We start from the raw sequence: 22,592 nt of genomic DNA, 5'->3' as shown, positions 1-22,592 counted from the left end.
TGTTTGGAGTGTATAGCCCACCATAGTAAAGTGCTGATGACCTAGAAGAATGTATACATTTCTTGCATGAAACACAAGCGAGAATAATATTAGCTGGGGACTTAAGTTTACCAGAAATAGACTGCAGTAATATTGATTCAACAACATTCGTAAGGAAATTATTCACAACATATGTTTAGGAACAGCAATTGCAACAGATTGTTAAAAATAAATACTACCAGGGACATTGTTTGTGTTCTAAAGAAGTTACTGTTACTCATGTCAGGTTTTACCACCAATGATGTGCAATGATCATTTGGATATGAAGGTTGACTAGTTGCTAAATAATTCTGTGAAACCGATGCACAGAAGATTAATAACTGATTATGTGGAAGCAGAGTAGTTACTAAGTAAAACTAATCCGAGTGAGGTATTCAGTGGAAAAACTAATGGAATGTGCAAAGCTTTGAAAGAGAAATTGAGAGCAAAAAAAAAAGTTTAACATCAGGATCTAGTCACACAACATCAGGAGGATATGTAAGAAATGAAAAGAGGTTGAACTACAACTTTGAAAACTGAAATAAACAAGCTGTACAATCAGTTAAAACATAGTGTGAGACAAGATCAAAAACATTTTGAAGAAAATGTATGCAAAGATATTGAGCATAATAGGAAACCATTTTATAGATACAAAAGATGTGGAAGAAGTAAAGACATACAAACTGATAGGCTGTGAGTAGATTCTGAAATTTGTTCTCAGGCACAGCAGATTATAGATGTATTTACAAAATTTTATGCAAAACAGTTTGGCTGAACAAAGGGGTGATACGCTGTCCTACTGGGATCCAGATTACAGATTGTATACAGATTACATTGAAAATGTGTACAGACTGGATTCAAACAAAGCACAGAGAGGAGACGGAATTAGTAATGCCCTGAGAACACTTCAGGAGGAACTTACAATACCATTGTATCCGTTATTTACTAAGCCATATAAATATGGGGAGTTTCCTCAAAATTGGAAGCATGCACTCAAACATGTCTTTAAGGGAAAGGGTAATAGGACAAACACAGAGTCATATAGATCTTGGAATCTATTTTCAGGTTGTGGAAAGTAATGGAGAAGGTAATATTGGCTAAGATTTTGTCAGAATCTGAAAGGTTGGGACTTGAAAGCATGTATCAGAATGCATATGTTGAAAATAGTTGTATTACCACCTGTAACATGATGTTCTATAACAATGTAATAATGGCTATGAATGAAAAATTGTACTGTGATATAATTTATATTTAATTTCAGCATTTGAGAGGGTCCTACACAAAATCAATAAATTAGAAAAGCGAGGTATTGATGTACTCCTGATAAGATGGATAGCTGCATGGCTTATGCATAGGATATGGCAGGCATCGTATAGAAAATGGACAGGTGAAGTGCTAGGTTACAGTCAGGGGGGGCTGTGTCCTAGGCCCATACTTGTTTAGATTCTATCTTTCAAATCTATCTCTTTCATTTGATGTGTTCTGCAGTCTGTATGCGGAAGACTTGAAATCGGGTAAACTGATTACATAGGGCATGCCTGCAAGAGAACTTGAGTAAATTGACCATTTGGGCACAGGAGAGTAATATGCTGATAAATATATCAAAAATTAAAAATATGAAATTTGGGAGACATAAATTGAAAGGTGAATTTTAATACAGCACACAGTGATTGAAACCTCAAATTAATTTAAGGCCTGGGAGTATAGATAGATCCAGCTTGTATTTTTCTAATCATATCAGCCAGCTGGTTAATGGTAGTTATAGAACTATAGGTTATATAAAAAGATTTGTAAAGTCTAAGAAATCAGAAGTGATGAAGTCATTATTTGTTATTTACATTAGACCCAAATTTGTATGTGGAATGATAACATGGAAACCTTATACGAAAACAAGCAAACCGGAAAGAGTACAGCAGAAATGTACCAAGGGCATCCATGGATGTGAAAATTTAAGTTATGAATGACTAAAATGTCTGAGGTTGTACAAGGTCTCATGTAGATATTTAAGAGGAGACCTTATTCAGGTATATAGGGCATTTAGAGACCTCTGGGAATGTTTGGGGTTATCAAAAAGTAGTAGCGAATCATCAGGTGATATATATTTCACCTAATATGATTTCTCCTCAGAGGAGAAATCATATTAGGTGATTTCAACTACCCAAATATAGACTGGGATCATTACTCAAGCCCCAACACTCTAGCCCAAAGGTTCCTAGAGTTCATAAACTCAGATGCCATGGAACAACTAGTCACCATCCCCACAAGAGGAGAAAACATACTAGATCTCATCATCACGAACATGGGGACACAATGTTCAGCACCAGAGGTGTACCCCTCATTGGTGAGATCAGATCATAAACTAATCTCACTGGAAGTCCACATCCCGCCCCCACCCCAGATAAAAAAGACCACAGTGAAAAATTTCTCAAAAGCCAACTTCACACTTCTTAAGACTGGTGTGGTTTCCTTCAAGGCCCCCGAGCCAGCGGAAACCATTACCCAAACAGCTGAATCACTTACAAATGCCTTCTATCAGCACCTCCAGGACTGCATGGATCAGGCAATCCCAAACAAAACAAAGACTCTTTGCACCAAAGGCAAGCACCCAGTCTGGTGGACCCCAGCCATTAACAAGCTCTACAATAAAAGGAGAAAGCTACTACAAGATAGAGCAAAATCCTTAAAAGGGAAGACACCCTTGATCACTATAAGTAAAAAACTACGATCGCTCATAAAATCATCCAAGGCAAATTTTGAAAGAAAAGTCGCTAAGGACTCAAAAGACAATCATAAGGCCTTTTTTAGCTATGTTAGAAACCTGGGAGGAAACTCCCAGATATGCTCAGAATTAGTTCAAAATGATGTAAAAATCACTGAACCAACAGACATTGCCAACATACTGGCTGACAGGTTCAGTGCTAATTTCTCCCCCCCCTCCCCCCCAAAAGGAGAGATATCTATCCCAGCGGATTGTAGCCTCCCACACATCTCAAATGCTCAGGTGAAAACTGCTCTCTCCAAGGCAAAAATCACAGCATCTATGGGACCAGATGGTGTCCCCGGTTGTGTGCTCCATGAACTCAATGAGGAACTAAACCCGCTGTTAGGGCAGCTGTTTAATCTTAGCCTCACCTCAGGATACGTACCCAAGAAGTGGCGTACGGCAACTGTGGTCCCACTTCACAAAGGAGGTGCCTCCACTGACCCTGGAAATTACCGCCCCATCAGCTTGACAAGCCTAGTCTGCAAAGCTATGGAGAGGATCATAATGGAACTCATAAATAAAGACATAGGGGACTTACAGACATTGGATCCAACCCAGTTTGGCTTTGTCAAGGGCAGATCATGCCTTTTAAACTTGGTTGATTTTTTTGAAACAGTCACCAAGGCCATTGATGAGGGCAAGGCAGTCCACACAGCTTACCTTGACCTTGCAAAAGCTTTCGACACAATACCCCACTCGGGCATCATGGAAAAACTCAATAACTTAAATGTAAACCCATACGTCACAAGATGGGTTGCAAACTGGCTAAGTGACAGAACCCACAGGGTCAGAGTGGCTGGCGCCATGTCAGACTCCAAGCCGGTCACAAGTGGTGTCCTACAAGGCTCAGTCCTGGGCCCCCTCTTGTTCGGCATCTACTTTTCAGAAGTACAGGCAAATACAGGAGGATTATGGCTGACAAAGTTTGCAGATGACTGCAAATTGGGCACCATAGTTGAAAACACATCAGACACAGATATCCCCCAGAAGGGTCTCATAGAAACGGATAACTGGTGCCAAAGCCATGGCCTAAAGTTAAACGCCAAAAAATGCATAGTCATACCCTTCGGGAAAAACAAGGTTACCCATAGCTACCATATAGGTGGCAATCCACTAAGCACAGAAGAGGTTATCAGGGATCTGGGGACCCAGGTTGACAGTAACCTTTCATTTGACACCCACATTGCCAAGGTAGTTAGGAAAACCTTCTACATTGCCCACCTGATCATGAAGGGATTCACATCTAGATCAAGGGAGGTCATTGTTCCCCTGTACTCATCACTCATCAGACCAATGATTGAGTACAATGCCCCATTCGGAATGTATCTTACCCGACACCTGCAGCAATTGGAAAGGCCCCAAAAGTTCCTCACCAAAAGGATAAAGGGTCTCAAAAATATGTCTTATGCTGCCCGACTGAAGGAACTCCAGTTCTATTCAGTCGCATACCGTCTGCTCAGAGGTGACCTGTGCCTAACGTACAAGGCCATGTCTAACCCGGAATTGATGGACATGCTCCACCTCAAAAAATCTAAATCCATAAGAAATACAAGAGGAAGAGACTTAAACCTTAACACAGTTATAAATAGGACGTGCTGGAGGGATCACCCAGAGACTCCCTATGCTGTGGAACAAAATCCCGGTACATGCGAGGCAGAGCACCTCGCTGGCCCTGTTCAAGAGAAATCTTGATCAATGGATGGGAGATCGCAGGTTTGCCCCGGGGATCACCTCAGTGTCACTGCTGGACAGAGGCACGGTAAACTAATGGGCATAGTACCTTTCAAACTTAAGGGGTGGTGAAAGCCACATAACTTTGGGCTAGGCTTATAAATGCCCTAGGGCAGATAGCCTAGTATAAACCTATGAACCTATGAATCAGGCAGCCTATGTAAAAGATTATATAGAAATGAGAAGTGTACTAATTGGTTCTGTGAGAGACCAGCTGTTACATGCCATAGACTACCAAATTACATAAAAGCAAGCACTAGTTCAGACATTTTTTAAGAACAGCCTGGGCACTTATAGGAACAACTGTTCTGGTATATTAGCAGGCCAGAAAAGCATTAATGCCAGTGTTTGAAATATATATACATACATATATATATATATATATATATATATATATATATATATATATTCACTTTAGAAGCTCGAAGTACTGAAATATCGAAATTCAGTATTTCGAGCCCATAAAGTGGAATCCTGAAAACAACGAAACCTCAGAAGCGCAAAATTCAAAACCTCACACACCAGAGATTTTGAATTAGTGCTTCCGGTGTTTCGCTGTGGTTGTGGATTCAGGTAAATGTTTATTTGTTAAGGGTTTTGGGTAGGGGCTGTGGTGTGTGTTAGTGTGTTTTGTTTCTGTGATGTGTGTGTGCGAGGAGAATGTAGCTTGTGTGGTGGTGTTTTGTGTGTGTTTGTATGTAGTGCGACCTCAGAGTTAGAATATTAAAGTAGGGGGTGTGGGGGCACAGGGGAGCTTGCCCCCCCCCCCCGGTTTTTATGTAGTAAAGAGCTTGTGTGTGTGTGTGTGTGTGTGTGTGTGTGTGTGTGTGTGTGTGTGGAGTAGAACTTGAGTAAATTGACCATTTCGGCACAGGAGAGTAATATGCTGATAAATATATCAAAACTTAAAAGTATGAAATTTGGGAGACATAAATTGAAAGGTGAATTTTAATACAGCACACAGTGATTGAAACCTCAAATTCATTTAAGGCCTGAGTGTATAGATAGATCCAGCTTGGATTTTTCTTGTATTGTTTCAGTATCAAATGTTTTCTTTCCCTTTGTAAATGTTGCAGATTGAACATCTCTATGGCCTGACTGTGTTTGAAAATTATCTGTATGCCACCAATTCTGATAATACAACCTATAGTTGAAGCGCTAATTCAAAATTTCCGGTGTGCGATATTTTGAATTTCACACTTATGAGTTTTCGTTGTTTTTAGGTTTTGACTTTGTAGCCTTTAAGTACTGAATTTCGATATTTCAATAATTCGAGGATATAAAGTGAATATATGTGTGTGTGTGTGTGTGCGTGTGTGTATCAGGTTGATATGAACACAGATTCAGTGTGCCTAGTTGTAAAAATTGATTCCTGTTGTAAACAAGGCATGTCTGCTTATGAAACCATTTCCTCATCTAGGAGTTCTGTTTCTAATTGGGGGAAAATGGAGAAGTATGTTTACTTAGTATTTGTTGTGGCACTGACTACTTAATTACTTACAGAAGTGTACCTTGTTGTCTTCCAGTAAGCAGACTCTACTTTCCGTCACTAAAGGGAAATAATTTCAAGAGTCCAGACAAGTTTTCTTTTTCAGATTTGACTAGCATCCTGCACTCCAGTTCTCTGATTCAGCTAGTCTTAATGCATAACAGATGCTGAAAGTAGGCACGTTATTCATATACTGGATTTAACAATAACATCTAGAGGCAGAAATGTATTTTTCACTGTTTGTATTTTTCTTGTATTGTTTCAGCATCAAATGTTTTCTTTCCCTTTGTAAATGTTGCAGATTGAACATCTCTATGGCCTGACTGTGTTTGAAAATTATCTGTATGCCACCAATTCTGATAATACAAACATGCAGCAGAAAACCAGCGTGATCAAAGTTAACCGCTTTAACAGCTCAGATTATCAGGTTGTTACAAGAGTGGATAAAGGGGGTGCACTGCACATTTATCATCAACAACGACAGCCAAAAGGTGAGTGAGCAGAGTTGGGTGATAACAGGAAACCAGTAGCGGCTAAATGAAATGTTAGCTTTTGGGGTGGAAAAAATGATTGTATCATATGACAGTGCATACAGTTTGAGAAAGCTAAAATTTTCATTACTGTTTATAAAGTCAGAAAACATCTTTGACTGGTTAGATCCCGTTGCAGGAGGACCATGTGCTTCGTATTTAATGACAGTATGTGACAAGGTTACCTGTTTGATCTGCCTTTTTTCCTGAACCTGACACCCTATAATTGCTCACTCATGCCTTCCTCTTAGCCTCACATGTCCACAGCATCCTTGGAAGGTGTATGAAAGTCCAGTAGCCCCTTTTTATAACTCACAAGTATACAGCACTGGTTGAGAAAGAGGATTAAGAAAGGTGAACAACCATTATTTTGAATGTTAGTAGATAAAGTAATTATTGCTGAAATAACTTTTGTCAACAGTGAAGTTGTTTTTCTTCTCTGTTGTGTGAATTTGGAGTACTCTGTTTACATTTGGTGGTGTCTCCTCCCCCTCACATGAGGGTGCAGAGGACATGCCCCTTACAAAAGAAAACTTACTTCAAAGGTTTGATGAAAGTTGTTTCTTTTTTTGTCAGCATTCGCTGTAGTAGCTGTTGGTAGAGCAACTTGATTTCAAGAAAAAGTGCTTCCTAATGTCCAGATTGAAGTTTTTGCTTTCAAGATTGAAAGATAAGCTTTCTTCTCTCTGTTTTTTGAAGGTTTTCTGTCACTTTGCCCTGTCATTACTTTATGTACCTGTGTCGCATCTGCCATTTTCTTTGAGAAAAGGTTCAGTTTCTCCAGTCTGTGCTGTTACTCCTAACCCCATACATTACACTGGCATTCTTTCTCAGGTTCCTCTCTGTTAGTTTAATTACCTTTTGTGTGTAACAGTGAATTATGCACAATATAACAGCTGTGGTCTTTCAAGAGTTCTGCAGTGTGGTAAAATAGTTATTTCAGCTTGGGCTAATTATTTCAAGGCTACAGTCTTAACATTTTTTAGTTGTGGGGTTTGCTTTCTCAGTCCTGGCTTTGTTGTTAATTTCTACAGTCACTCTCTCCCCATAATCTTATCTCAGGAATGATTACTGTAGCAGCAGGTTTTTGTTCAGGGATGGTTATTGAGTAGTAAAACATAATGTGTACTGGTTTACATACCATCAAAGCTGTGGTTATCCAAACCTGAGATGTTTTGTAATTCTATCTCGTCCTGTGAGTAGACCAACAATGGTTTTGTGTCTGCAGCACCAGTGACTGTCTAAGTAATATTGATGTGCTCTACATTTGGCTGTTCTCACCACTTGGAACTGTTGATCACTGAAGTGCTTTTTCTGTTTCAGGATTAGATTGTTGTTTCAGGCCTGTTTTATAACTGTATTTTATCATTTTGGTTCCATTCCATCCTGCAAGGTTTGGTTGACTTACCTAGTATGAGAATGTTTTTTTCGCATGGAAATGTCTTCCCTGTAAATCAGTTAAGTGTCCTTGTGACAGACAGATTACATCTAAAGGTTTCCATTCATGATGCTTGCTTTGCATTGGTCGTAATCACATCTCAGTCATGTGAGTATTGCTGTAAAGTTAGTGATGTAACAAAAGACAAATTACTATTTCATTGGGAGAAAAATCACAAGAAAGGTGAAACCGAAGAGACTCGTCGTAAAAAAGGGAATAAGCCCGACAAGAAGTATGAGCCTGGTATTTAAGATATGGTTAAAAAAAAGACAAAAGAAGCCGTTTAACATGAGAAAGTGTTCTGTGGAAGAATAGGAAAACAAAAAATCCACTTGAAGCTTTTCTGTTGACTAATCCTAGAAACTGCCATCTCACAGATAAGGCCCATGTTAGTACTTTCACAGGCATCTACTGTAGTAGTATGGTTGACCCAGCCTTTGGCATCTGCCCCCTAAACACCCAGTAAGGGGTACTGCTGTAACTCACAAGAGTGTTTTAAAAAATGTTAAAGATTTTAGAACTTCTATGTTGATTAGTAATAGTGTAGATGCGGTGGCTATTAAAAATATTTTTTGTAATAAATGTAAACTTTTTGATAGCAACGCATATCTAAAATATTTACTGGGAAATTCCCCTCATTTTGTTCATAAAAGGGGGAAAAGCTTTAAGAATTTTTTCCAAGCTAAATTAAGAACCCCTAATCCAGTTAATAGCAACAAAATGGGGATATTTAAATGTTTTAATTGCAATTTTTGTGATTATTTGTATGTAGGCCTGGAAAGGATTGTAATTAATAATGTCAATGTTATTATTAAGGGCTGCTATACATGTAAATCTAGATTTGTGGTGTACTTAGTGAAGTGTTTGTAATGTTCTGCATTTTATATAGGTCGAACCACCAGAGAGCTTTATAAACGTATTTACGAACATAAACATGTTGTGAATATTGGTGAGGAAAATAATGCTTTAGCTAAGCATTATAAAAGGGGGAGATGTAAAGTTAAATTCCTTATATTAGATGAAATAAAGGGATATGACAGGCTTTTCAATGCTAAAGATGAGCTAGGAAGGCAAGAATACCTATGGCAGTGAAGTTAAATGCTTGCCATTCACCTGGACTTAACCATAGAGAAGACTGTTGCTTTTTAAAAAATGAAAATGTTAAAGCACTAATGTTTTTAATCATGTGATTTTCTACTATGCATGTGATGGTTTTGTGTTTTAAAAGCTGGGGTAAAGAAATGTATGTCAGTAGGAAAAAGTCTTATATGGACGAAAGCGCTTGCTGGTTTCTTTATTAAAATTTTTGGTGTGCTCTTTTATTACGCCTTTTTTGTTTTTGATTATTTACTGTTTTTAGTGCAATTTTTTTTACCATTTTGAATTCACAGGAATGTTTCCAAGCAGTGCATTTGACACCCAAGTCTAGGACTCTTTATGTACCCCATAGGTACGTTCAGTGGCCCATCTTTTTGCAGGAAGTCAGAGGTCTTCGGACATAGATCACATGGTATTTGAGTGTTTAGTCATCTCTTTTCTTATAATCCCTTACATGAAGATATTATATAATTTTGTAGAATTAAAAGAAGTTTAAAGTTTATAAATCAAGGTGAGTTTGATAGTATTTGGGAAGTGTTGCAAACAGCATGGCAGATGTACATCAAATAAAAAATAGACTTCTCTTTCTGTCTGCCCTTTTAAAGACCAGACGTATTGCTTGAGTAGTGCTTGATATGAAGGTCAGGAAGAATATTTAAAAAAGGTAACTAGGGCTTTTTATGAAAGATGCAAAAACCAAACGGATTTTTCTTATGGATATTGATATATGTTCGTTCTTATGTTAGTGGAGTAATATCTCTTTAAATTGTGATGTCATACTAATTGTCCTAGTATTTAACCAAGCATCAGTTGTAGTGACGTGGTCTGATGAAGCAACATTAAGTTGTGAAAGCGCTTACCGTTTGTCTTCTGCAATAAAGTTCAGTGACTGATTTCCAGTGTGTAACTTTGGTGCCTTAATTTACTTTTGCTTTTTATGAAAGATGTTGGGACTGCATTGAATCGGGTAATGTATGACTTAAAACATTTATTAGGGCTTTTGGTCTGGCAGCTTTTCTTCATCAAGAAAAATGCTTTCTTAACATTACTTCCTTAGTCTTTCTCAGAAGAAAAGGTCCACTGAAAGAGAGTTTTAGGATTCCTGGCCTTTCTATTTTTATGATTCCATTTGCCAGGCTTCATATGATAAAACTTCAGTGGATGTTCATCGTGCATACAGCTGCAGTCATAACAGATGGGTTATCCTGCTGTCAGGCGGGTCCTCGGTCGGCCGAATTCCAAAGTCTAGGTCCGGCGTCGGTTGTTGTCGCTTCCTCCATGACGTCAGTGCAACAGGGGCATAAAAGAGGCAGCCGACGCCATTTTCTCCAGTCTTTCTTGCCGCATGGTGCCCGAAGCAGAAGCAGTTTGCAAGTGCCAGTCGGCCAGCTCCTGAGATTTACGAAAGTATTTCAGCCGAAGTCTTCTTGAAAGCTAAGTACCCCGTTGGGGAAACTTTTCTTGCCTCAGACCGAAGTCAGACAAAGTTAATAATTGCATTTCATGTGGGAAGCAAATACCGCATAAGGATTTCCACTCTTACTGTATACCTTGCTTAGGCCCAGACCATGACGTCTCGGCCTGCCGTTTTTGTGCTAGATTCAACAAACGCACTATTAAGCATCGGGCGAAGTTCGCCCTTCACTTTTTTGGCAAAAAATTTAATTATATTATGTCGTCGGATACTCCAGCAACAGTTTTGAGCAAAAAATGCAAAGATAAGGACCGGCATACGAGGTCCACTCCACCTACTGATACCACGCTAAGGCCGACTACCGGTTCTCCGGTACTCAGCGAGACGCCTACGCAGCCCCTGAGTACCGATGACAATGCATTACCGGTGTCTTCAGTACCCACTCCTCTGCCCCCATTCCTACTATAGATACTGACGCCACTCCTGGCGGGGAAACTCAGAATTTAGACAGGCCTGCCATTTCTCAAGGGGTCTTCAGGCCTTCCTCCTTCTCTATTAAAGCCTTCACTAAATCTAAAACAGCAATGAAAACCAAAAAACAGGTTCCTCAGACACCCTCTCAAGGCACCATGCCTAAAAAACAGATGCTTAAAATGGCTGAGGATTTGATTACTCTTATCAGGGGTTCTCAACCCCCCTCTGACAAAAGGCCCAGATTGCAGGAAGACTACCCTTCCTCAGATCAAGCTTCTATTACCTCAGAACTATCTGAGGACCAGGATTGTGCCTATTCTCCATTCGAAGACTCTGATGCAGAGGAGTCTATTCCCTCGGTCTCCCCCCCTGAGGACTTCTCTTTTGGGGAAACCCAGCATACATTGAGGGAACACTTTCACTGGGAAGGCCAAGATTACTCGGATTCCAAGAAAAGGCTCAGGGAATTTCTTCTGCTCCCCCAGCATAGGCCTCTGGCTATCCCTCCTGTTTTAGATATATTGGATGATGTGTACACAGAAGCCAGCCTTAATCCTGATTCTTTGCCTCCAGCTCCTGTTAAACCAGACAGGTATTACCGGGTTCCTGATTCTCACCAGTTCCTATATAAAAGCCATACTGCTGACCCAGAAACTATTTCACAGGGTCCCAAGGGAATTGAGGCCTCTACTGCTAAAAACCCATTACCTTCAGAGAGAGATTCCAGATCTTTAGAAAGGTGGGGGGAAAAAGGTGTACACCTCGGCTACTTTAACCATGAGGGCATTAAACTGTCAGTTCCATATGTTAAAGTATCAACAGTTTTTGATATCTCAGCTGAAAAACAAGATGACACAACCAGAACAACCAGATTTAAAAGAGTTACATGATTTGTTGCATGGTGCAGAGCAAGTGGGTAAACATAACTTGCAGTGTGGTTTTGATGCTTTAGAGGCCTCATATAGAGCTGCTGTTACGGGGTCTGTTACACGTAGGCATGCTTGGCTCAAAGAGCAAACCTTGCCAGATCATGTCAAAGCTAAATTATTGGATGCACCTCTTCAAAAAGATGTATTGTTTGGTGTTAAAGCAGAGGAGGTGCTAAAGAAAATGGAGGAAAAAGCAAAATCAATGCAAACAGTGAAAGATTTCCTGCAGGTACAGCCTCCACGTTTCAGCAGAAACTGGCCTTCAAAAAATTGGTCCTTTCCAGCCACGGACAGACCTCAAAGGGGCAGATACAGGCATCCAAGGGGTAGAGGGCAACCTCAAGGATCTTTCAGAGCCAGACAGTGGCAAGCATCAACCCCAAGAGGTGGAGAAGATAGATCACAGTCTTTTAGAAAACAGACACAATGACTTCCTCCTACACCTGCCAAGCAAAGCTATAATGGCAGCACCTTTGGGCGGAAAACTGACATTATTCTCAAAAAATTGGCATATTGTTACAAAAGACAAATGGATTCTTTACATTATAGACAGAGGCTACAGGTTCCACTTTCACACCCTTCCAAAAATGAGAGGCATGCCAAACCTGCCACAAAATCAAAGGGCAGAGGCACAAAAACAAATTTCAGCTCTCATGGACATGAAAGCAATTCAAGAGGTACCTGCAAAAGAACAAGGTCAAGGGTTTTATTCCAGACTATTCCTGGTACCAAGGAAAGACAAAGATTGGAGACCTATCTTAGACTTATCCATCCTAAACATATCTACAGGTGCCAAAATTCAAGATGCTCACATTAGAGCAGCTTCTTCCCATGCTGGGCAAGGAGTCTTGGCTGGTAACATTGGACCTCAAGGAGGCATACCTGCATGTCTCTATCAGACAAGATTGCAGAAGATACCTCAGATTTCTTGCAGGTTCAACCCATTACCAATTCTCTGTATTGCCCTTTGTCTTTTCTACTGCGCCCAGAGTTTTTACGAAATGCCTGGCTTCAGTAATCACCTTCTGCAGACTACAAGGGATACAAGTCTACCCATATCTGGACGACTGCCTGATCCAAGCGGACAGCAAGGACATACTACTGCAGCACCTGGCGTTTGTAATAAAACTGTTGACCTTCCTGGGATACACGGTCAACAAAATGAAATCAAAACTAATACCCTCTCAACAAATAATTTTCCTGGGTGCAAGCTTGGATACAACCACCCAGATGGCCTACCTCACGCCAGACAAGCAAGGGCAACTTTCTCAATACTTCAGAAAAATGGCAACTTACACCAGGCTAACTGCAAGGAAAGTCCTGCAGGCTCTGGGATTCATGGCATCTTGCATCCTACTAATCCCATGTGCAAAGCTGCGTATGAGGAAACTTCAATGGTACCTAAAAAAACTTATGGTCTCAACACAGCCACAGCTTGGAAACAATTATACCACTCATTCCATGCCTTCAAAAGGAATTTATGTGGTGGGCTCAAGCTTGCCAAAGAAGCACAGGTCTACCTTTCTGTGTACCTCAAGCAACTCAAATCATCACAACAGACGCCTCAGACTACGCCTGGGGAGCACACATGACAGATCAGTGCATTCAGGGAAAATGGGCACGAAAAGAGAAGCTGCTTCACATCAACCAAAAGGAAATGCTAGCCGTGCAAAAGGCTATTATGACCTTCAAAGACCTACTGCATCCAGGCCAGCTATTGATAAGGACAGACAACACCACAGTGATGTGGTACATAAACAAACAGGGGGGAACTCATTCATACCCCCTGTGCAGGCAAGCCATTACCCTATGGAACACAGCACTGGAATTGCAAATTCAACTACAGGCACAATTCCTGCCAGGGAAGGAAAACACACTGGCAGACAACCTAAGTAGAAATATAACAGATCCAGACGAATGGAAGTTGCATCCTCAAGTTTTCACAAAGATAACTCAGGCATGGGGACAGCCAGACATAGATCTCTTTGCTACCCACAGAAACTGCCAGTTGAAAAAAATTTGTTCAAGGACCTATCACCCACAGGCCTGGAAAGTGGACGCACTTTCCTTCAATTGGGCAACATTGACAGTCTATGCCTTCCTGCCTCTTCCTCTGCTGCCCAAGGTTCTATTAAAAGCCAGAGCAGAGAGGCCGAAAATGATTCTCATTGCTCCAGACTGGCCAAGGCAACACTGGTATCCGCTCCTGAAGAGCCTGACACATTCCCCACCATGGATCCTACCTCTGGTCCCTCTTCTGTTGTCCCAGCACAACTACAAAACTCTTCACAGCCATCTCAAAACTCTAAATCTAGCTGCATGGAGAATTCTTTGATTTCCCAACAGTTTCTCCTCTCCAAGGAGGTGCAGGATGTCATCTTGGAGGCCAGAAGACCTTCTACTAGAAAAGCCTACTCCGCAAAATGGAAACGATTTTGTGCCTGGAATCAAAAGAAGGGACAGAATCCTTGAGTAATAAATATACCTCAAATTTTGCAGTACCTAGCTGAGATGTTAAACAATGGACTTTCCTTCTCCTCCATCAAGATCCACGCTTCAGCCATTTCTGCACAATACAGCACAGATCCTCCTTTATTCTGTCATCCTCTCTTAAGGCAGTTCCTCAGAGGGGCAGATAATATAAAACCCCCAAGGAAACTACCAGTCCCTGCTTGGGACCTCAACTTCGTATTGGAAAAGCTGACCCTTCCTCCCTTCGAGCCAGCTTCTTCATCAGAGTTACAGTACTTGTCATGGAAAACAGCCTTTCTTCTGGCTATCACCTCAGCTCGCAGGGTTTCGGAGCTACAGACAACTTCGTTATTATTTGGACAGGACAAAGCCATTCAGGAAATCTGAGCAACTCTTTGTGTCCTATGCTGCAGGTGCTCAAGGAAAGGCTATTTCCAAACAGACAATTTCAAAATGGATAGCCCACTGCTTACGCTTTTGTTACTCATTTCATGGAAAAACTGTGCCTGCATGCATCAGATCCCACTCCACCAGAGCCACAGCTACCTCTGCAGCCTTCCTCAGGGGGGTCCCTACCAAGGATATTTTGGAAGCAGCCACCTGGAGTTCAGTGCACACTTTCTCTCCAAGTACTATCACCTCCCACTATACTCTAAATCTAGAGCGGGCTTTGCCACAGCAGTCCTGCAGGGCATCCTAGCCCCTCCTAGTTCCACTTAGTGCCTTCCACCCTTACTTAGCTTTGGGATTCTTCCCATCTGTTATGACTGCAGCTGTATGCACGATGAACATAGTACAGTTTTGTACCTACCATAAATGTAGATGTTCGAGTGCTCATACAACTGCAGTCCAGGTTTCCCTCCCTCCAACCCCTCTTAGGACAGGCCTTATGACAAACCCTTTTCATATAACCTTTTGGGGTATTCTTTTATGGTGTATTTGCTTGCAGCTACTGTTTTTGATTTATCAACATTGTATTTTTGCATAACATTATGTTTGCCTTCCTTCTGGGGGCACCTGACATCTGGGGCAAGAAAAACTGAAGAAAATGGCGTCGGCTGCCTCTTTTATACCCCTGTTGCACTGACGTCAGGGAGGAAGCAATGACAACCGACGCCGGACCTAGACTATGGAATTCGGCCAACCGAGGACCCGCCTGACGGCAGGATAACCCATCTGTTATGACTGCAGCTGTATGAGCACTCGAACATCTACATTTATGGTAGGTACAAAACTGTACTTTCCTCAGTCTAGGCTCTTCCCCTGTCTTTTCCAATTCCTGTTCTCAGCTTTATAAAAAAAAGAACCCATGTGGACGGCCATCTGAGTTCTACACAGCATGAGTGTCTCTCTTTCACCCCTCTAACCCCTCTCAGTAGTTGGACCCAAATGCCTCAAACTTTGATTGAGGGCTGTATTGCAGGAATCAGGGTGCAAGGAATTTGGGAACCACAACACAGGCACAAACCTGTTATCCTTAACACAATCCTATTAACCGTAAAAAAAAAAAAAAAAAAAAAAAGGTCGGAAAACCCTAAATCAGTGCTGGTCACCAGGAGCACTGTTAGTATTCACAGGTCTTGTGTTACTAAGACAGGGGGAAACAACATCTTACCCACTTTGTAGTTAGTCATGATTGCCAGGAACATAGCAGTTCAGCACAGCTTAATCCTGCAGGCTACTTGCATTAATATGGCTGTATCGTATTATATTTTCAACACAGTATAAACCCTCATGAGTCGATGTTGCACCCATAGTCTTCCTGCATATAAACCACAAGTAGGTAATTTCCTAGATAGATACGTTTGCTTCATATCTGACCAAACAACTGAAACGTGTATATTCCAGAACACCTTGCAAGCAGGCCTGGAGAACATGTATATTCTCAATTCCCTGGATTGGATATTGTTTTGCTTTCTTTCTTTTAATTTCCCAAGTCCTTTAAAAGATCAAAAACAACTTGTCAAAAGTCATACTCATTTTGGCCTTAGACATTGATTTTCCCTTCCCATGAAATCATTCAGAGGCAGTTACCAAAGAATTCATTAGCATGGATTTATTCATATAGGACAGTGGATAACTTGTTTCATCCTGACATTCAAAATCTCAGTCTGACTGTGTGAATGACAGACTTTGGCCCCTTTAGGGTACTTTTTTGTTTAAAAAAAGTCTTTATGGAATTATCACTTATGACATAGGCAATCATAGATTAAAATGGAGCTGCAAACGTTGTATATCACATATTTTCTATACAGACATTGAGTCGAATATTAAATAGTTCATTGAATTTTTGCCTTCCCTTAAAGCCCATTCCTCCTCCAAAACATTATTCTGTATGTTTTGTTCCCACAATTCCCATTTTTTCTACGTAATTTGTTCCTACTCGTTTCTTAAGATCCCACTTCCAGGTTTTATCTCTGTTACTATGTTGACTACTTCTGATACAGCTGGTTCAGACTTTGATTTCCATTTTCTAGTTATATATATATATATATTTTTTGGCAGCCACCAGAATTAAACTCAGCAATGCATTACTTTGTCTAGGCAATTCTGATTTAAAAAATCATTTTCTTGCTTATACCAATTTGCTGACCCAGTATTTCTGACAGCGTTGTTTGCAGGGAAGTTTTAAAGTTTCTGACTCATTACACTCCAAAAAAATATGTTCCTAGTTACCTCCTTCCTGTCACACCTCTAACATTTGCAATCTACTTGAGGAAAAAAAATTTGGAGTCTGCATGAGGTATAAAAATACCTATGTAAACACTTCAAAGTAAAGATCCTACATTTTCCAGACTGTATTGCATATTTAGGAGCCATACGTGTATCCTGCCATTGTTTCTTTGTGAATTGCTTATCCAATCTCTTCCACATCCTTTCTAATCTCCTCTGATTTGATTCCTATTGCTATCATGCAATATTTTGTATGCTCTACTAATTATCCCTTTTTAACAGCATCTTCTGTTCTAGATTGAACTAAAAACTCTACCTGTGCTGGTCTTTTACTTAGAATCCCCTATTTCTGTTGGTCTGCTTATACTCTGCCTTCCCTATCAAAGTGTCTATCCTACTTTCCAGATGTCTTCTTGGCCTCTTCCCATTCTGTTACCTTTCCCTCTCTAATTATTTGCACCCAATAACTTGGTTCTTTTGCCAGTTTTCTCCAGTAAATTCCAGCCCCCTCTTGCCTGTTCACTGTACCCCTTATTGCAGGCATCCTGAATCTCCTTTCTCCATTCCCATGTTGGCTTAGTTCTTAGACTACTTTCTGCCTTTATGAATGTAATATTCTGTATGGTTGTTATTCTCCTTAAGGATCTGCATCCAAAATCCCAGTCTCTCTTTTTCTTCAGCTTCCTCCCTGTTTCATCATTATCATCCCTTTCTGTTTCGAATTATATCTTTTGGATTGTGCTGTGTATAGGAGCCTTAACTGTATATGTCTGAAATAGCCCTTCAAGTCAGGTCATCCCAAACTTTGTTCTGTTGGAAGCGTCAGCTAGCATTATCCTACTTGACTCTTGCCGTCTTCTCTTCCCAGATAAAATCCTTCAACTCTTCATAAATTGCTATCCACAGCTTCTCCCCAGATTGGTAAATATATGACTGATCTGTGCCTAAAATTAAAGTGGCTAAAAACATTTTCACTGCTTGTATCCTGCTATTCATATCCAAAAAACAGAACTTTCAGTTTCTCAGTTTTTGTATTCTCTCTTTAGTCAATTCCCATATATCTTCAGTTCCTATAACATAATCCATTTTAACCCATACTCCTAAGTCCTTTCTTTTATCATGTCCCCATAAATATGGTTATTTATGAACCAGTTTGTGTGTGGTTTCATAGTTTACAGCTATCGCCTTTGTTTTGTCTTCATTAAGCTTGCATCCCAAACGTCTTGAAACCATCTCGGAATGCTCTACAGCTGATATCCTTTTCTGGTTTTATCAAGTACAAAATAATATCATCTGCAAATAAAGCCAAATTTTATTGATTACCATATCAATTATATCTTTGAATTTCTGCTTTCCGTATTTTCTTTGCCAGTTGTTCTAAATATAATTTAAATAACAAAAGGGAGAGAGAACACCCCTGCCTGGTTACGCTTTTCAAAACAGAACATATCAGAGAGGGCCCCCCCCCCCCCACACACACACACACACACACACACACACACACACTTTAACCTCTGATTTCCCATATAGCCATTAACATTATTGTGTCAGGAGATGCAAATGCTTCCATTGCCCTACTCATAAAATCCCAGCTTCCTCTATTGAATGCTTTCTCTGCATCAAGACCCACAACAATAGTGGCATGTTCTTACTTTCTGCTTCCATGTGGATCATCATTGTTCTGTTTATGTTTTTCCTCCCCTCCACAAACGCAACATCTTTGCCATTCTTTTAGCCATTATAGGCATAAACACTTTAAATCATAATTTAGAATCAAATTTGGCCTATATGAAGCTGGATGTTATGAGTCTTTGCTATATTTAGGTATTACAGCCACTACGGTTTTCTTCTAGAATTTTATAATTTTCCTTTTAAAATACTGGTAAACAAAACCTTAAAGATTCATATCACTTTCTTCCCTCCCTTGAAGCTCCAGACTTCCACAGGAATACCATCTGTTCTTGAAGACTTTCCTCTAGATTGGTTATACATCACTATTTTTAGCTTACCTCCTCCTCTTATCCTTACTGTTAATAATTGAGCCTCATCTACCTCTAACTTTGCCATGTGTAATTCTTCCATAAATATTCCCATTTGTACTATTTCTTGGTTTTCCCATTTCTTTGGTCTATACCGATTTTCATAAAATTTCTAAAATATTTTTAATACCCTCTACAGGATCTCTATTTTCATTTTTATAAGCTCCCTCAGCTTGGCAACAACCCTTTACACTTTCTGTTGCCTGAGACATTGTGCTAAAAGCTTTTGTGCTCTGGAGTTATCAAAAAACAGTTGCTTAACAGCAGTCTTTCTGAATTTGAGGTTTGTATTACATGAACAAAAGTTCATATAATCGAATACTGTAAACAGCAAAAATGCTATATTTGAACCCTTTGTTGGGGGACTGCGCCCCCCACCCCCGCTAATTATATATACCAACTCCGAGATCGCACTACAGTGAGGAAAGGGCAAATTTCCCAGTCTTCACTGTACTGCAGTCTCACAAAAAACACATCGATGAACAGGATTTTTACGTATACAGCCGTTCGATATTTTGGACTTTCGTTCTTCTAATAGGAACCCTAAATTTGTACATGTTATCCAGGGTAGTCCCTTATTTTCTCTTTAGCAGTTGCATCTCTTCTTGTTCTGTGATATTTCTCTTACTGTGCAATACTTTAACCTGTGTCACTCTCTTAATAATTTATTTTATTTTACATTTGTTGACCGGGCTAGTCTAACTGGATACATGTCCATTTTCAGTAGAGACCCAGGGAGAAAAGCTCTGAGACAGATGTAAAATACAATATAAAAAGTTGCAACAATCCAATCTTAAATGCTGTTGGTGATAAAAAATACAGTACTCACCATGATGGTGACACAAACAGTAATAGGTAATTTACAAGAGATGTTACTATATACATATATTTAAATTGTAATGACATGGTCTTCTGGTTTTTTAAGGATAAGTCTATAAAGGTGAAGAGTATTTCTTAGTGTACAGGAAGAAAGTTTATAATTAATTAGTAATGTTAGTATTACTATAGTATTAGTAACATAATTAGTTAATAATTCATATTACTTCTTAACTGTCTTTTTTCTTTTGTTTCTATCCTATTTTTAAATTACACTTTCATTTTTATCCCATCTCCATAGCTGCATTTTTTGAAAAAAATTCTATCTTCCCTAATAACTCCCAAATAATTTCCACTACCCATTCTTAAATTGCACTCAGTTAATTGATAGGTGAGGAAATGCCAGTGTCTCTTTTTTTTTCATTATCCTGCATTTTTATTTTAGTTATTATTGATGCATGATCTGGAGTAGTCATTGGATGCGTATCAAAACTTTCAATTAAATGCTAGTCTTCCTGTGAAATATAATTTCTGTCTAGCCCAGCCCAGTTATTTTTACCTTCGGGAATAATATGCAAATTTTCTCCCAACTCCTGCTACTAAATTCACATCTTCCATGCCAGATATTTTCATAAAGTTCTTCAAAAATCAACCCCCTTTTATATTTTTCCTTTCTAGGCCCCTAGATACATACTTGCTGTTGAAAATCAAATTCCATTCCCCACCTATAAGTCATGTGCTGAAAGTTGATTATTTCCACTAGAATTTTCTTCATCTCCATTGAAGCAGCTTTAGGTGAAATATAAATACAAGCCAGTGTAGTCTTCCTCCCTTGCCAGTAGCCACTTACTACTACAAATATGGCATTATCATTTTTCCTCTTGTTTCACTATTGGAGCTCCTCTAGCAATTAATATAAGTACTATCCTTCATCTTTGTCTGAAATCTTCCACTGAATAATCATTCCAAAAATCTTTTCTTTATCAAATTTCCATGCTCATTTCTTACTGAATGTGTCTCCTGTAGTATATAATATGGAAAGTATTACCATTATGATAACAAGTTATTATGCTCACCTGTGTTTTTTAAACATCTAGTTTCAGATTTTGTGCTACATGCACACATTGTTTGGTAGACTGATATTTTTATGTAGTAGTTTCTTGCCATATCCATTTTAAACCTTTAAACCTATGTCAAATCTTACAAGAATTTCTATTTTAATGAAAACCCTCAAACAAAAAACAAACACGCTCTCAGAACACCTCCAGAACCTATTAACTTAATGTAACGTATGTATATATGTATATATATATATATATGTATATATATATATATATATATAGATATATATATATATATATATATATATATATATATATATATATATATATATATATATATATATATATATATATACACACACACACACACACACACACACACACACAAAACTATGTACATCTTCAAACAGTAAATTTAATCCATCCTAATAAGAGCAATTGTCCCTGATTGATAGCTACACTGACAGGGTTTAACTGACCTATAATTAAGGTTATCCATGCAAAGATTCATGGTATAGCCTATGCTTCTACTTACACCATGTGTTATCTGTTTTTGTTTTATCTTTATTCCTCTCCCAGATGTAGAAAATAACTTGAATGCCTTAAAAAGACATAATCTCTTAGCCATTGAAAGAAAAACGTATTTTGTTTATATTGTTTTCTTAGCAGCTTGTCTCTATAGAAACATAATTACCAGATACACAGTTGCATTCAGCTACAAGCTTCTCAAGTTGCACTTTAAACATTTATTTGCTAAAAGAAAACTTTTTTTGCATTCAGTATTCTGTTACTTACTTGCTTCTACTTACAGCTTGCTGTTAGATCAAGCCAAGGGCCTTAATTCAACCATTCAGCTGTACAAAATTAAGAAACAGAATTTCTACTTGCATTATGATCTGTATAGTTTACAACCCGTCCTTTACCTCAGCAACCCAAGATTATAACTTATCGTCTGATATTGTTAATCCTCGTTCAGTCATTACGCATGGATATCTGTTCTGAGCTCAGAACCGAGTCAGCCATTTTCCAAGCTCGCGTCAGCTTCAAACTCTCGAGCTAAACTCTTACCCACAACCCCCCTCTCCTGTTACCTCAGATTTCGTTTGCCGCTTTGCCATTCAGTCGTGTCAAGCTACTTCTCTTGAGCTAAGTATGGTCATTTGTTGTTTAATAGTTTTACAGATTACTTTTCTGTCAGAAAGGTCATATTTTATTGTCTCTTATCCTATCGCATCTAGCGTATATATTTTCTTCAGGTTTTGCTGCTTTTTTCTTTACCACTTTTTTACCGCAAGGTATTCTATCTTTACCATCATTGTTAATCTTTTTCCCTTTCCTCTCATACCTTCGGGTACTCTTGTACCATTGCTGGTACCTTTTCTGTTAATTAATTTGCTGTCATGGCAGATAAAGGTAGTCTGGGGTTTAAGCAGTGTTGTGATTGTAGACACCAACTGCCTGCTTCTGATGCACACTCTTTGTGTGCTTCTTGTTTGGGAGCTTCCCATTTGTCTGCTGACCCACCCTGTACTATTTGTGAGAACTTTTCTAATAGAACCTTGTTGGAAAGGAAAAACAAGCTGTTACTGAAGGGACTTCTAAAATCTCTCATTTCAGAGGCTATTTCTGGATCAGAGGCCTCAACC

General features: G+C 39.3%; 1 protein-coding gene across 1 annotated transcript in view; it reads left to right on the top strand.

The window, feature by feature from the left end:
- Positions 1-22,592, top strand: part of LRP1 (LDL receptor related protein 1) — a 2,772,300-nt gene that overhangs the window by 824,813 nt on the left and 1,924,895 nt on the right. Inside the window, exon 9 of the mRNA XM_044083629.1 lies at positions 6,304-6,493. Within this exon, the coding sequence (XP_043939564.1) occupies positions 6,304-6,493 (190 nt within the window). The remainder of the gene's footprint in view (positions 1-6,303; positions 6,494-22,592) is intronic.

Source organism: Protopterus annectens, chromosome 9.part0, assembly GCF_019279795.1.
Source record: "Protopterus annectens isolate FY-2018-M chromosome 9.part0, PAN1.0, whole genome shotgun sequence".
In the NCBI taxonomy this organism is placed as follows: Eukaryota; Metazoa; Chordata; order Ceratodontiformes; family Protopteridae; genus Protopterus; species Protopterus annectens.
This window is presented reverse-complemented; position numbering and strand designations above follow the sequence as displayed.